Consider the following 17,444-nt stretch of genomic DNA (forward strand, 5'->3'; position numbering starts at 1 on the left):
CATTGTTGGTGGGAATGCGAGTTGGTACAGCCACTCTGGAAAACAGTGTGGAGGTCCCTTAAAAAGCTAAAAATTGAGCTACCCTATGACCCAGCCATTGCACTACTGGGTATTTACCCCAAAGATACAAATATAGTGAAGAGAAAGGCCATATGCACCCCAATGTTCATAGCAGCAATGTCCACAATAGCTAAATCATGGAAGGAACCGAGATGCCCTTCCAAAGATGACTGGATTAAGAAGCTGTGGTCCATATATACAATGGAATATTACTCAGCTATCAGAAAGAATGTGTTCTCAACATTTGCTTCCACATGGACAGCACTGGAGGAGATAATGCTAAGTGAAATAAGTCAAGCAGAGAAAGGCAATTATCATATGATTTCTCTCATCTATGGAACATAAGAACTAGGAAGATCGGTAGGGGAAGAAAGGGATAAAGAAAGGGGGGGTAATCAGAAGGGGGAATGAAGCATGAGAGACTGTGGACTCTGAGAAAGAAACTGAGGGCTTCAGAGGATAGGCTGGTGATGGGTAGTAAGGAGGGCATGTATTGCATGGTGCACTGGGTGTTATACGCAACTAATGAATCATCGAACTTTACATCAAAAGCCAGGGATGTACTGTATGGTGACTAACATAATATAATAAAAAAATATTAAAAAAAAAAAGAAATGCTCCAGCTAGAGAAGAAACAGATTAATTCGTACATATTTGAAAATCAAGTAAATTCCACTGGGTCTGTTTTATTTCCAAAACTTCTCTAGAATGCATTCCAATAAATATAAAACATACTGTTACTGATATAAGCTATTAAAAAAAAAATCAATGCACATATTCCAGGGACCTCAGCAGACAGGCTTATATATGCCCTGAATGTGAAGCTGAGAGATACCCGCCTCCTCCCTACCCCATCTTGCTCTCAAAATAAGTATGAAATGTAAGATTCTTGCAAAGAACAATACTATAGAGCTGTGCTGTCCAATATAGTAGCCACTATTCACAGCCACATGTGGCTATGTGAACACTGAAATGTGTCTGGTCTGACTGAGATCTAAGTTTAAACTATCCACTAGATCTCAGGGCGCCAGTACGAAAAAGAGGGTAAAACAGCCCAGTCATTTTTTTATATTGATTACATACTGAATAATATTGGGTTGAATACGTTAACATTAATTTCACCTGTTTCTTTTTATCTTCTTGTAGAAAAATGTGGCTAGCAGAAAATTTAAAATTATATGTGGTTCTAATTATATTTCTATTAGATAGTGCTACTTATCAGGCATTGTGCTAATTATTTATATGCATCCTCATTTAATTCTAACCTCATATTGTACAAGATAGGCATTCTTTTTTGAAGATTTTATTTGAGAGTGAGAGAGAGCGTGCGTGAGAGAACGCGTGCCCACACGAGTGGGGGGAGGGGCAGGGGGAGAGGGAGAAGCGGGCTCCCGCAGGGAGCTTAATCGGGGCTCGATCCCAGGACCTGAGATCATGACCTGAGCTGAAGTCAGTAGCCTGACACAGGCTCAATCCCAGGATCCCGAGATCATAACCTGAGCTGAAGGCAGACACTTAACCGACTGAGCCCCCCAGGCGCCCCCAAGAAAGGCATTCTTATGCTCATTTTGCAGCCGAGGCAGCTCAGGCACCAAGAAATGTGCCCAAAGTCACACAGCGAGTAAGCTGACGAGCCAGGGCTTGGACCCAGCAGGCGGGCAGTCTGGCCCCCGGTCTATGCTTCTAACCACTGTGTCACACTGACCTGGTTTGTGCAGATGTGCACACCAGTGCCACTGGACTGGGGGCAGAATTTTTTTTAAACAGGTAACCATTTCCGGAGGGCTTATCACATAGCAGGCACTGTACCACACGCTTCACACACATCGTCCCGTTTCGTGTTCACGTAACAAGCTACACGGTAGGCAGCACTGCACCTGTTTCATAAACGGTGAAACTGGGCCTCCGATCAAAGTGAGGGCTCTGGAGGAGGCCACCCTAGGCTCAGACCACAGATGCCATTTTCTGGCTGTGTGACCTTGGACAAATTACTTATCTTTTCTAATCTTAGTTTCTTCATGTACAAAATGGCCAATAACAGGAGTATTTGCTGGGGGCGCCCGGCTGGCTCCGTCAGTAGGATGTGTGACTCTTGATCTTGGGGTTATCAGTCTGAGCCCCAGTCTGGGCCTAAAGTTTACATAAAAAAATATATGAGTATTTATCTCTGGGCTGCTATAAGGATTAAGAGATACCTGATATATAGAAGGAGTACTCAGCACAAAAATATTAGTTGTTATTACTAATCTTAAGTCCAGGTCTGTTTGTCTTCAGAGTCCGTGCATTTAACTACCACACCCACCTATTTATGAACTTCCTGTAATATATCACGTCATCCTTAATGGGCCTTTAGAGAGTGATGGGGTACAAGGCTGTTGTATGAGGGCGTTTGTAAGGAACAGGTCACCTCTCCCAATTCTACTGTATAATGTCGGTCACTTCCTTACCGTGCACACAGTGCGGAAAACTTGGTTGAGAAAATGCACATATGAAGGGAACCTGCAGTAAATGCAAGCACTTTAAAGAGGAACAGCGGTCACAGTTACAAATTTTCTGTACAGAAATTCTGTGCAGATTTTTCCTACGGAAGATCTGAATAGTTACAGATTTTCACGTATGTGCACCACAGAAACAATGTTTCTGTCAGATTCCCTGAAGAGGAGGAGCAGAGTAGGCCGCAGTGGGAACACGCTAGGACATGGTGAGTGACCAAATCCAACCAAGTGCCTGGCACTCTGGGCTGGAGTCCAGGGGCCTGGGCGCCCCCTCCTCTGTGCCCTGCGCGGTGGGGAAGGCTCCGCACCACAAGCCCGCCTTCCCCTTCCCTGCCGAGCTTGCCCTACTTGCACAAGGAGTGTCTGGTGTTACTTACAAGAGGAACTCACTCCTGTGGGCGCCATACTCCCCGTGGATATCATGCCCAACCACCTCAGATTCCAACCTAGCAGGGAGATCTGACTTTGGATAAAAGCAAACAGCTGCCCGCAGGTTGGGGTAGGGAAAGCCTGGCTCTCACACAGTCTCTTGTGTGGATTTTGTTTCACCAGGACTTTTTTCTTCTTATCACTGTAGGTTAGAGTTGGAAATAGGAGTGGAACGGGCAGCAGCAAGTGAGATAATTCTGGAACTTAAGGGGTTTAAGGGTGGTAAAGCAATAAAGAGGCGGGGCTTTAGATCACACCTGCTAAATAGCTACCACGTGCCTGATCATGGGTTTGGAAGAATCAACTCACTGACACCTCACAGCAAGTCCGTGAGGAAGGTCATGTAGCCTCTGTAACAGAGACTGTCAAGGAAAGCAGGCTGTAAAAGGTGAAAGACAAATGCATCAGCTCGTTCGGACTGCTCTAAGTCTTCATCCTTTCTCTAGCAGTCAGACCCCCATTCTGACTTAACTCCTGTCACATCCCTGATTCCCTGCCTCCCTTCTAGGTACCTGCATCTGTGGTGAGCCCACGTGGGGATGTCGGGCGGCTTGGACAGGGACCCTGTTACAGAAAGGGCACCTGTACAAGAGGAATGTCCTAAGCAAGTAGAAAGAACTCAGGGTTATCTTCCTATTTAGGTCATTTTCCCTCATTTGTTCTGTGACTGGAAGAGGAATAGGTTGAATAAGAATTGACACATTGGGAATTTTGCTTAAATAATCCAGGTACTCCTGTGGAAACCTGGTGTATTTATCAAAGATAACAAAGATTTATCAAAGATAAAAAGAGAAAAAAAGAAAAAGATTAAAGGAAGAGAAAGAGAGACAGACAGGAACAAAGGAAAGGAAGAGAGAAAAGGAAGGAAGGAAGGAAGGAAGGGAGGGAGGGAGGGAGGGAGGGAGGAAGTCCAGTATCTAGTGAAGTGGACAGTGAGGGCAAGTGGTCTTCACTGAGTGGCAAAGCACAGACACCAGGGGAACAGTTATTAAGATGTGTCTGAGATGGGCACTTGGGTGGCTCAGTCTTAAGCGTCTGCCTTCGTCTCAGGTCACGATCTCAGGGTCCTGGGACCAAGCCCCATGTGGGGCTCCCTGCTCAGTGGGGAGTCTGCCTCTCCCTCTGTCCCTCCCCACCCTGCTCATGCTCAAGGTCTCTCTCTCTCTCAAATAAAAAAATCTTAAAAAAAAAAAAAGATGCATCTGAGAGCAGCTGTAGGCTACGTGAACTGTGACCAAGAACATACTAAATCATTAACTGGATATCAAAAGTAAGTAAATGAAAAATCCAAGTATAGTAAATGATATAAAAACCCATCTCCTTTTTCTAATTTGTTTTCGCAAAAGTAAGGAATGTATAAAAATAAGAGTAACTGATTCTAAAAAGGGCCCATCTGTTTTTAATAGATATACAAAAATACCTTTTCTTTCTGTTCAGGATCATTAGGGGAAGAGGAAAATCAAGTGAGGTGGGCAGAAAGGAGTCCCTGCCCTCTGAAGCTTATTGCATACCTGGAGAGAAAAGTCATGTACATCAAGACATACTGTAATACTGTGCAGTAAATAAGGTTAAAGTGGTACAGAATATAACTATTTTTCCATTTAAAAAATCTTTCTGGGACTGACACTGAAAAACTGCAGAATAATGGAAAAAGTTTCCTTAATGTAAATAGTTGTAAAAATGGATCACAAACATGATTTAACAAAGTATTCTAATCCTTGAACTAATTAAGAAAAAATGATTTTATACATAATATATATTAAAAACAACTTTTCTTTGCATATTACATTTTTAAAAAATGAATGCTTAAGAAATTTTCCAGACTTACTGGACAGTAGACAAATCCATCACTTTTTTCATCAATGAAAACTAATCTGGTTCCATTTGGGTCAGGAAAAATCTTTTTCACACCAACAGGATGTCGATAATCATTAACAAACTGCCAGTCTTCGATGTAGAAATACTGAATAACACCAGTCTAAAAAAAAAAAAAAAAAATCCAGTAATAGGAATGTAAAGGTTGTCAAGAAAATACTTTAAACACTTAACACGCTTCCAATTTTAAGAGAAAATGTACCATATTTTTCATGCAGGAAGAATCTAAAGCTAATATTTACAACATGTAAAGGTACAGATCCAAGAAAGTAAGATTGTACATGTGATTCAATAGTCAATTAGTTCTAATGTTCTTAGTAATATTAAAGCATAATTGATTTTCAGATTTTCCACTTACAGGAAATATCCTTACTGTTTAAGAATAACTTTCAAATCATGTTATTTTTAAATATGCTTGCTGTTACTTAAGACAAATCAGAAAATTAAACAAAACCACCTCACGCAATCAATTGTATTTCTATTTATTAGCAATGAATTATAGATACTAAGATTTAGAAATACATTATCACAATCATTCCAAAAAAAGAAATATTTAGGTATACATTTAACAAAACTTGCACAGGATTTGGGTGCTGAGAACTATACAACACTGATGAAAGAATCAAAGATCTAAATAAATGGGGGGGGGTAATACTGTGTGCATGGATTGGAAGACTCACTGCAATAAACATGCTAATTTTCTCCAACTGATACATGGGTTTAATATAATTTCAATACAAATCTCAAGATTTTTTGTAGATATAAACAAGATTATTCTAAAATTTATATGAAATGGCAAAGGAACTAGAATAGCTAAAGCAATTTTGAATAAAAAAAGAATAAGGTGGGAAACTTGGTCTACTCAACTTCAAGACTCTTTTTTTGTATGGCTATAGTAATCAAGACTGTGCCATATCAATAAAGGGACAGACACATAGATCATGGAACGGAATAAAGAAGCCCAGGACAGACCCACCCAGATATCCTTTACTGATCCTTTCCCCCTTTTTTTAAAGATGCCTGCACTTTTATTTTAAATAATAGCATATTGAGGTATAACTCACATACCATGCAATTCACCCACTTAAAATGTACAACTCCATGGTTGTTAGTATATTCACAGAGTTGTATAATACTTGATCATGATTCATTTTAAAACATTTCATCACTTCACAAACAAACCCCATTTAATAGTCTTTCCTCAATGCCCCCAACCTCATTCCACTCCCCCTCCACCGTCTTAAGCAACCACCAATCTACCTTCTATATTCATAGATCTGCCTATTCTGAACATTTCATATACATGGTATCATACAAAATGTGGTCTCCTGTGATTGCTTCCTGTTACTTAATATGATGTTTTCAAGGTTCATCTATATTGCAGTATGTATCAATATGTTATTCCTTTTTGCTGTCAAAGAATATTCAATTGTATGGATAGGCCATATATTGTTCACTTATCAGTTGACAGACATTTGGGTTATTTCCATCTTTTGATTATTACAAATAATATAGCTACGAACACTGGTGTACAAGTTTTTTTGTGGACATACATCTTCATTTCTCTTGGGTATAACCTAGGAATAAAATTCCTGGGTCATATGGTAGCTATTTATTTATCTATTTATGTATAGATTTATTTATTTATTATTTTAGAGAGCAGGGAGGGGCAGAGGGAGAGAGAATCTCAAGCAGACTTCCACTGAGCACAGAGCCCAATCTGGGGCTGGATAACATGACCCTGAGATCATGACCTGAGCCGAAATCAAGAGTCAGATGCTTAACACACTGAGCCGCCCAGGCGCCCCATGTCTAATCTTTTATAGAATTACGAGAGTGTTTTGCCAGGCAGCTGCACCATTTGCACATTCCCACCAGCAGTGTGTAAGAGTTCTGATTCCTCTCCATCTCCATCAACACTTGCTATTACCTGACTTTTTGAGTATAGCCATCATAGTGGATGTGAGGTCGTAACTTCACATTTACTTCTGGGAATCTATTACAGAGAAGTGAAAACTTGTTCACACAAGTTTTGTGCTACCATCAAAAACCTGTGTATGAGCCTTTTATAGAAGCTTCACTGGCAACAGTTGAAAACTGGAACGAATTCAGACGCCCTTCAATTGGCGAGTGCTTAAACAAATTGGTACATCCATACCACGGAGTACTACTCAGCAATAAAAATGAACAAATTATTGATGCACACAATGACTCAAGTTAATCTCCAGGGAGAAGTATGCTGAGTGAAAAAAGACCAATTCCCAAAGGTTACATGGTGTATGACTCTACTTATGTAATACCATTAAATGCCAAATCACAGAAATGGAGAACAGATTGCAGTTGACCTTTGAAAAACACAGGGATTAAGGTTACTGACCCCCCAGACAGATGAAAACGCATGTATAACTTTGACTCCCCCCAAACTAAATTACTAATACCCTACTATTGACTGGAAACTTCACCGATAACATAAACAGTTGATTAACACATACTTTGTGTGTTAAATGTATTATATACTGTATTCTTCCAATTAAGCTAGAGAAAATATTACAAGAACCATAAGAGAAAATACATTTACAGAACTGTACTTATCGAAAAAATTCCACATAAGTAGACAGGTACTATATTTATTGAAAAAAATCCACATGCGAGTAGACTCATTCAGTTCAAACCCCTGTTGCAACCGTTCTTGTAACTATAACTTTGTTACCAGGGATTAAGGTTGGGGTGAGGGCAGCAGGCAAGTGGGTGTGTCTATAAAAAGCAACATGAAGGCATCCTTGTGGTGACAGAATTATTCTGTATCTTGACTATCAATGTTAATATCCTGTGATTATGATATGTAATATAATGTTACCATTAGGGGAAACTAGGAAAAGAACATATTGGATCTCTCTGTTTTGTTTCTTATGTGGGATCACTTTGTACTGTTTCTTACAACCACCTGTGAATCTACAATGATCTCAAAATAAAAAAGTTTAGGACACCTGGGGGGCTCAGTCGGTTAAGCGTCTGCCTTTGGCTCAGGTCACAGTCCCAGGGTTCTGGGATCAAGTACCGCCATCGGTGGTGGTGGGGGGGGCTCCTTGCTCAGCAGGGAGCCTGCTTCTCTCTCTGCCTGCCGTTCCCCCTGCTTGTACACTCACTGACAAATAAATAAATAAAATCTTTAAAAAAAAGTTTTATTAAAATAAAAACACACATAAAAAAGATTTCATTTATTTATTTGAGATACAGAGTGAGTGAGCGGGTAAGAGACAGCAAACGAGTGGGGGGCGAGAGGAAGAGAGAGAAGCAGACTCCTCACTGAGCAGGGAGCCTGACATGGGGCTCGATCCCAGGACCCTGAGATCAGGACCTGAACCAAAGGCAGATGCTCAACCAACTGAGCCACCCAGGCGCCCACATCTTGGACTTCTATTCAGGCCAAGACAGAATAACAGCCTGGATTAACTTTCCTACCCCAACCAACCAAAAACAATAGGCGAAATCATGAAAAAACAGTTTTCAAGATACTGGAATGAGGCAACAGAGAACAATGATTTCTGCCTGAGATTTTGGAAACAAACCAGGTAAGCCCTGTGACTCCTCCAGCTCTTGCTTTGAGAGTTTTCAAGGCATGGCAAAGGGAGGAGGATGCAGGCAGAGCATGGCTCTCCAAGTTGAGGAGATGGAGCTGAAAGTCTGGGGAGAACAGGTGGTTGGAGTTTGCAGGGCAGAATACAAGAGAGAGAGAAGCTTGGAGAGCTGCACCAGGCCCACAGTGAGTCCTTAGCGGGTACTGACCACTGCATGCATGTGAGAAAACCACAAGGCCAGGGAAAGAACCATCCAAAGGGATTGAAGGGAACAGGAATGGGAATAGTACTTATTCCCAATAGCCAGACTGGAAAAAATCATAGTTCACAGGGCACTGGGTAGAGAACTCACAAAGACCAGAAGTGCGAATAATCAGCCATAGACTGAGCAGCGTTTCACATCTGCCTAAGAAATCATAAAGCCAGACTCAAAAGGGTCAAACTTTCTAAGTCAATTAACCGCATCCCAGAGCAAAGCTCAAGAATATTTTTAGCAGGAGCGCCTGGGTGACTAGGTCAGGTAGGCATCCGACTCTTGATTTCGGCTCAGGTCATGATCTCATAGGTCCTGAGATCGAGCCCTGTGTTGGGCTCTGTGCTCAACGGGGAGTCTGCTGGAGATTCCCTCCCTCTCCCTCTCCACCTCCCCATGTTTGGGTGTAAAAAAAGAATATTTTTAGGGATACAAAAATATCTAGCATTCCAAAAGGTAAAATTATCAGGTATGCAAAAAAGCAGAAAACCTGAACCATAGCTGAAAGTGGTTCAATATAATTGTGTATTTTTTATTCTTTGATTTTATCGAATTTGTTGACTTATTAGCTACAACTCTTTCTAGTGGTTGTCTTAGGTTTTGCAGTACACATGCAACCTGGTAACAGGCAACTATAAAAAATCTACAGCTAAAATCATACTTAATGGTCAAGAACAAGATAAAAATAGCCACTCTCACCATTTCTATTCAACAATGTATTAGAATAAAAGGCATCCATGGGGCACTTGGGTGGCTCATTTGGTTAAGCATCTGACTTTGGCTCAGGTCATGATCTCAGGGTCCTAGGATAAAGCCCTGCGTCAGGCTCCCCACTCAGAGGGAAGTCTATTCCTCCCTCTCCCTCTGCCCATTCCCCTGCTCATGTTCTCTCTCTCAAATAAATAAAATCTTAAAAAAAAAAAAAAAGAATAAAAGGCATCCAGATTGGAAAGCAAGAAGTAAAACTATCTTTATTCAAAGATGACATGATCATCTACATAGAAAATCCAATGGAATCTACAAGAAACTAATGTAACTACTAAGTGGATTTAGCTAGGCTGCCGTGTATAGGATTAATACACAAAAATCAGTTGCATTTCTGTAGGCTACAAATGAATAATCAGAAGTTAAAATTTAAAAAGTAATACTATGCATTAAAAATATGAAAAATGCTAAAATACAAAAAATATGAAGTACTTAGGTATAAATGACAAAAGGGGTGCTGGTACACCGAAAACTCGAAAACACTAAGAGAAATGAAAACCTAGGGGCGCCTGGGTGGCTCAGTTGATTTAGCATCTGCCTTCAGCTCAGGTTAGGGTCCTAGGATTGAGCCCTGCATCCTGCTCAGCGGGGAGCCTGCTTCTCCCTCTTCTCCCCATTTGTGCTCTTTCTTGCTATCTCTGTCTGTCTCTCTCAAACAAATAAATAAAATCTTCAACAACAACAAAAAAAACCACACCTAAATAAATGGAGATATATACCTTGTTCATTGGTGAGTAGATTTTGTTCAGATGGCAACTGATCTCTAAGGTCAACATGATCCCATTAAAATTCCTAGGAGGCTTTTGTAAAAACCGACAAACTTATCATAAATTCAAATGGGAATGCAAACTACTGAGAACAGCCGAAACAACTTTGAAAAAGAAACTCAAAGTCGGAGGGCTAACACTACCTGATTTCATGACTTATTATAAAGCTACAGTAATTAAAACAGCGTGGTACTGTTATAAACACAGACACGCAGATCAATGGAATGAATAATTCCAGAAAAAGACCCACATTTTATGGACAATTTGATTTTGACACAAGTACAAAGGCGATTTAGTGGAGGAAGGACAACCTTTTCAACAAATGGTGCTGGAACAACTGGAATATTTTTAAACAACAACAAAAAATATGATCTATACCTCACGGCATAAACAAAATGGATCGTGGACCTAAGTAGAAAACATAAAACCACACAGCTTATAGAAGAAAACACAGGAGAAAAACTTTGTGACCTTGGGTTAGGCAAAGAAACTTAGGTATGACACCAAAAGCACAATCTGTCACAAATAAATTGGTAAGTTGGACTTCATCAAAATAAAAACATTTCTTCTTTATGAAAGACACTATTAAGATAATGAAAAGACAACTAATGCACCGGGAGAAAATACTTGCAAAGCATGTATCGATAAATTATGGACCTGAGTCCAGAATATATAAAGAACTCTCAAAAATCAATAAGAAAACAACCCAATTAAGAAATGGCCTAAGAAATTTGAACAGACACTTCTCCAAAGATATACAGAAAGCAAACAAGCATATGAAAAGATGCTGGTGGGGGGGAAGGAGAGAAGAAGAAGGAAAAAAAAGATGCTCTACAGAAGTCTGTTAGGGAAAAGCAAAATCATAATGAGATTTCACTACACACTTAAGTGTGACTAAAATTAAAAAGATGGACCATATCAAATGTTAGAGAGGATGTGGAGGAATTGGAATGCTCACACACTGCTGATGGGAATGTAAAATGGTGCAGCCAATTTAGAGAACAGTTTGTCAGTTTCTTGAAAACTTAAACATACACATGCCGTATGATGTAGCCATCCTACTTCTCAGTATCTACCTAAGAGAAAAGAAAGCATATGTCCACGCAAAGACTTGAACATGAATGTTTATAGCAGTTTTATTTGTAAATACCCCATACTGGAAATAATCCAGGCTGGAAACAGCCCCAATATCCATCCTTAGGTTCATGGGTAAGCCAATGATGATAAGTGTATACTATAAAATACCACCCCAGCAAGGAAAAGGAATCAACAATTGATACACACAAGAGGAATGAATCTCAAAATAATGATACTGAATAAAAGAAGGCAGACAGAAAGAAGCGCATACTGTATGACTCCATTTACATAAAACTCTAGAAAATAGAAACACGTTTATAGTGACATCGGGGGGTAGGACAGGAAGGAGGAATCATAAAGAGGCATGAGAAAACTTTTGGCGATGATGAATACGTTTACTATTTTGATTGAGTTGATAGTATTTCACAGTATATACATGTCAAAACTTATCGAACTGTGGACTTTAAATAGCAGTTCGTTGTGTATCAATCATACCTCACTAAAACTTTAAAAAACATATTTTCAGAATCACTCAAGAAAGAGATGGAGATAAATGCTAACTATGGACAGACCACCGGACCTCGAGTTCTTAGTTTCAAAATGCCACCTGGCATAGTGGGAAGAGTGGATTTTACACCAGGAGATACTGTTCACGCTCCACATCTGTTACGAACTTACTAACCTCTTAATCTTCAGTGTTCTTCAGTCTCTCAAACTTCCCTGCTTATTTTACAAAACTAATGAGATAAGACAGGTGAGATCAGGGCTTTATAAACTGTTCTGTCTCATAGAAATGTATTATATTTGCTATTATTTACCATATCCCTTACCGCTTTACCTGATACATGAGACCTACCCTACTGGTGCATATTAACAAATAGATTATTATTTTAGGTTGAACTTAAATTTCAAATCTCTCTTATGGCAATAAGCATGTTTTAAGACATGCTTTTTTTTTTTTTTAGAAAACAGTTTAATGTGAGAAAATGAAACATTTGAAACAGTGAATAATTGTTTTTCTAATGTGGAAAACAGTGCCCTTCCTACCTTCACTAAATTTTTTAGAGATTGAACAAGACAACAGGTATGATATGCTTTGAAAAATCTTTGAAAACTTTTTACAAATGTTAAGATGCTATTACTATAATTATGTTTTATGCCCACCTGACTAGTGTCATATTTAGAGGTATAGGGCACCGGTATTTCAAAAGACCAAAAGATTGGGGCGCCTGGGTGGCTCAGTCTGTTAAGCATCTGACTCTTGATTTCGGCTCAGGTCATGATCTCAGGGTCATGAGATCGAGCCCCACATCAGGCTCCACCCTGAGCATGGAGCCTGCTTAAGATTCTCTCTCTTCCCTGCCCCTCTCCCTCCACAGCTCATGCTCTCTCTCTCTCTAAAAAAATAAAACAAAGAAACAAACAAAACAACAACCAAAAGATTGAAGTGGGATTCTCGATATTCAATTATTTGACTATTTACTAAATGTAGGCACTGGATATCTAAAGTTGTATAACATATCTTATGTTCATCACCAAATTAAATCCTTAAAGCATCTAGATAAGGAAAACGAGGCTTGGAATGGGTTAAGTAGCACCTAGCAATTAAGAGAACTGGCATTTGAGCCCAGATTTTCCAGACTCGAAAGTCTGCTCTTTTTACTCTGCCATCAAAATTGCTTATATAATCACAAAAGCACTTGCTACTAGCAAACCATGTGACTTATGTGCTGTATATAAGTGTATATACAATGTAGTGTATATATGCTGCATACATACATCTATATATATGTATATATTATGTATCTATTTTATATACATATATACACACATGGATATTACAAAGTAAAAATTAGGAATTCCCCTGTGTTCTATACCGAAGAAGCGAGTACGCACATCTGTACCATAGACGAGGAAATCCCCGGTTAAGGCATGGCATAAGATACGGCACTTATCGTCCACTGCTGGGAAAAGCCGAGTCTCACGTTCTTCTTGAGCGTCCAAGATTTCACTTTCTATCTAAAACATAAAGAATAACAGTAGCTCACAGATTTGAGTAAGGCTGGTCTGCACCATCTAGGAAGACAGGGGAGCGTCGTCATCTTAAGTTCGATGAAACATTCAGACTCATCAGACTACCCGTCTATTGAGAAAGACATCGGACAGGAACCACAGCTGGCCTGCAGGGCAGCATCAAACATCCCGCTTTAGTGGGAATAATCTTTGCAGCAGGCTCTGCAGGGGGCTGGTAGCTTTTCTCTTTGGTTTCCCAGAAGCGAAGGGCCAAGAAATAGATGTAGGTGATGCCCCCTTGTTTAGAAGACCCACATTATAGGAGCCAATATCTTTTGTACAATTTAATAGGTATAGTTTCAAGGATCCCCACAAGTGACGTGCCCAAATACGTAAGGCAATTCATGGCAGGAAGCCCAGACATAGAACGTTCCCATCAGTTTTTAATGTCCCACTAGGTGCAGTTTACCAACAGGGTCATTTTTACCATGGTAATATTGTGAGTAGCACAGCTGACACTTTGTTGGGTTTCTTGGGAACAGACCAAGTTAACCGAGCATCTCATGCAGAAGGGTAAAGGATTTTGTTAGTCCTTTATCCACACCTGGCTTTCCAGCTAGTCTGTGTGTGGAGGCTTCCTGAACAGAGTTCTTGGTATTATGACATTAGGCTGTTTATCATCATCACTCATCTGAGTCATCACGAGGCCCACGGGCTCCAGGACGTCAACCTTACACTTACCAAATGCAACTGGACTTTGCCTTCAAAAAGCGCAGCAGCATAGTCAGAATGAAGGCAAACGCTGGCGACTGTCCCCAGATACTCCACATCTTTCAATTTCTTAACAGCTGTAGCAATTAAAAAAAACATACACATTGAAATATAAATAAAATTACATTAAAATTGGCAACTAATTTTTAAATGGGTGCCTTTTTAAGGATATTCTGAATCTACAATTTTTATTTTAGCTATTCTAAAGAAAATCCGTAGTTGTCATATAAATTTGCCTTCAGGAATTCCCTAATGATTCGCATGAAACAAAGGAACAGAAAATAAAATTACACGTGAAACCACCAGAAATTTCACTTTAGTGACAATAAGCCTAATGGTGTAGTCTGAGGCGAAATCTCTGGCTGGCTCTACTCCTGAGGGATGTCTGACCTCTGGTGGGGAGGAGAAGAAAAAGCCAGGCTCCCTTCAGATGCTACTGGTCATAATGTAAAGAAAAGGAGGGGGGAGGGACCCAACTACCTGACCCAAGGAGCGCCTAAGAAAGTCACTGTGCAAAGATGGATCACAACATTTTATTTCAGTTAGTTTTCCTCACGACCCTTGACCCCTTACGTGTAGGCGAATCCTCATTTTCCAGACGAAGTCTTCTTAACCAAGGCTTGGAGGGGTAAAGAATGTCTATAGCCACCCGGCTCCAAGAGGCAGCAGGCGAATTTAAACTCAGGGCCTAATTCTGAAGGTCAGACTTTGCCCACTATACCACGCTGCGCTCACCACAAAGGTAAAGAATAAAATCTTTCCAAAAATTATGCAAAATTTTTAGAGGATTCACAAAACTGTTTAAGCTTCTTAAGAAAGTTTCAATGCTTCCCAAATAATAACAGAAATTATATGCTAGATAAGAAGATGACAACTGCATTGAGACTTGCCATTCTCTCCAAGGACATAAAACCAAGCGCGATTATTCATCCCCACAGCCAGATGATAAAGCCCGACTGCTACGAAGTTGGGCTCCACGTCCACAGAAACTGTGATTGGCAGCTCCTGTAATATAGGAAAGGAACAGTAGCAAGTCAACTGCTACAACTGCTTTGATTTTACTAATAAATAAAATCAAAATAACACCATTTTCCTACTCCTTCAACAGGATTGGCTACGGTGACTTCGAGGAGGGAGGTGAGGTATGCAATCCTTGTGCTGCAGGCATCCCCGAGTATGGGCAGCTTGGTCAAGAAAACATGCAGCGAGCCCCTTTGGGTAGACAGTGCCAGCAACTGGCCGTCATCTGTCCAGGACAAGGTGCCCAACCCTGAAATAATTGACAGAATAAAGGATCAATCAAAAACAAGTAATAAGGTTACAGGCAAACAAGCAAATATTTTCACATAAGCTGCAGAGACGTAAAAATCTTCAAGTGTTGTCTTTAATAGTTTAGTCTACACAGAGTAAAAACTCACCATGGACAGGCGTGTGAACATGAGCATTGATTCATTCAGTAGTGGCTTAAAGGGAAAGTGTGTACGAATTTAGGTTTTATAACGGAAATTGAGATTAAATTCACTATAAATCTTTAGATCGAAGTGGACTTATAGCCTTCTATAATTACTAAAATAAGTAAGTTATTTTAGGGAACTCTCATGAAGGGCGTTAATTTTATTCCTCCTATAATGAATGCAAATCAAATAATAATAAAGACATTACTCTGTAATTGCAGTGATAAAATGTCACTCTGCTTCAGAAAAATCAGTACCTTTATTTTCATCATCCAGGTTGATTATAGCATACATGTCTTTTAATTCTGCCAAGTCATGAATTTTAATGCTGAAAAATGAAAAAAATATGTATATTGTAAACATAAGTGTTAAATAAAATTGTTTTCGTTCACAAAAAATTGTAAGCTACAAAACAGGTCAGTGTTCTCCGAAAAGGGATGCATAGAATAATCTATTGGGTCAAGGTAAGAAAATAACAGAATTTCTGTAATTATACTTTATCTTAAAAAATATCCCTTTGGGGCATGGTAGTTGTGCCTGGCTTAATGTTCTGATCTATAGTTTCAGGAACAAGGAGGTTTAAGTTGCCCTGAAGAAAAGTCTGAGTAGGAAAACATTCTCCTGACCAGCATTATTGTAAGAGGAATAAGGTTTCTCTTTGCAATGTGCTCCCCCCACCACTCTGACTTCTTTCACAGAAAAAGTAATGAGGTACAATAGAAAGAGCACTCAATCTGGAATCACAAGGCATAGGCTGAAAGCTCTGAAAAACTGGGGGCATACTACTCCATAGGGCTACAGGGAAGATAGGTCGATTCAAGCCAAGGAAAGCTGTGTGGCACAATGTTAGACCCTAACGGCTCTAAGATGTCTTTCCTCCTTGTCTCCTTTCCTCTCTCCTCCCTTCTGCCCTCCCTTTATATATTTCCCCTTGTTGTTTTCATTTAACTTTTTGTTTTGATAGACTTGTAAATCCACACGCAGTTGTAAGAAATAATACAGAGATTGTATATACCCTCCACCCGCCCCCCGAATGGTAACGTCTTGAAAAACTACAGGATAATATTGTAATCAAAATACTGACATTGATATAATCCACTAACCTTTCTCAGATGTCCCAAGTTTTACTTGTACTCATTGTGTGTGTGTGTGTGTGTGTGTGTGTGTGTGTGTGTGTATTTAGTTCTAAGCAATTTCATCACATGCAAGATTCCTGAGATCCACAACCATAGTCAGGACATAGAATAGTTCCAACACCACAAGGACCCCTTGTGTTGTCCTTTTATAAACACCTTAACCTCCTTCCTCTCCACCCTAGCTCTATCCCTAACCCCAAGCCACCACTGATCTGTTCTCCATCCCTATAACTTTATCATTTCAACAATATTACATAAATGGAATCATATGGTATTCAACATTTCGTGACTGGCATTTTTCACTCAGCATACCTTTCTGGAGATTCATCTGAGTTATGTGTATCAGAAGTTTGTTCCTCTTTATAGTTGAGCAATAGTCCATGATCTGGATGTACCAGCTGGAACATTCACCCACTGAAGGACATCTGGACTGTTTCTAGTTTTGTACTATTACAAATAAAGCCACTGTAAACATCCACACTCGGGTTTTTCTGTGAATATAAGTCTTCATGTCTCTGGGGAAAATGGCCAGGAGTGAAACTGCTAGGTCGTATGGTAATTGCATATTCAGTTTGTTTGTTTGTTTAAGAAACTGCCAAACTGTTTTCCAAAGTAGCTGTTACCATTTTACATTCCTACCAGCAATGCATGAGTGATCTAGGTTCTCTTCATCCTTCTCAGCATTTGATGCTATCACTATTTTTAATATACTAATACTATGTGTTTCTCCATTTATTTGGGTCTTCTTTGACTTCTTTCAGCAGCATTTTG

The 17,444-nt window shown here is 39.8% G+C and overlaps 1 protein-coding gene across 2 annotated transcripts in view; it reads right to left on the bottom strand.

Annotated features, from left to right (window-relative positions):
• Positions 1–17,444, bottom strand: part of WDR19 (WD repeat domain 19) — a 107,423-nt gene that overhangs the window by 49,695 nt on the left and 40,284 nt on the right. For both annotated transcript variants that reach the window (XM_040624959.1, XM_008701408.2), the window contains exons 10-15: positions 15,795–15,865; positions 15,181–15,353; positions 14,974–15,088; positions 14,054–14,160; positions 13,196–13,318; positions 4,813–4,962 (exon numbers count right to left, since the gene is read on the bottom strand). In XM_040624959.1, coding sequence (XP_040480893.1) covers positions 4,813–4,962; positions 13,196–13,318; positions 14,054–14,160; positions 14,974–15,088; positions 15,181–15,353; positions 15,795–15,865 — 739 coding nt within the window. The remainder of the gene's footprint in view (positions 1–4,812; positions 4,963–13,195; positions 13,319–14,053; positions 14,161–14,973; positions 15,089–15,180; positions 15,354–15,794; positions 15,866–17,444) is intronic.

The sequence above is a fragment of the Ursus maritimus genome, unplaced genomic scaffold (assembly GCF_017311325.1).
Source record: "Ursus maritimus isolate PB19 unplaced genomic scaffold, ASM1731132v1 scaffold_8, whole genome shotgun sequence".
NCBI classification, from domain to species: Eukaryota; Metazoa; Chordata; class Mammalia; order Carnivora; family Ursidae; genus Ursus; species Ursus maritimus.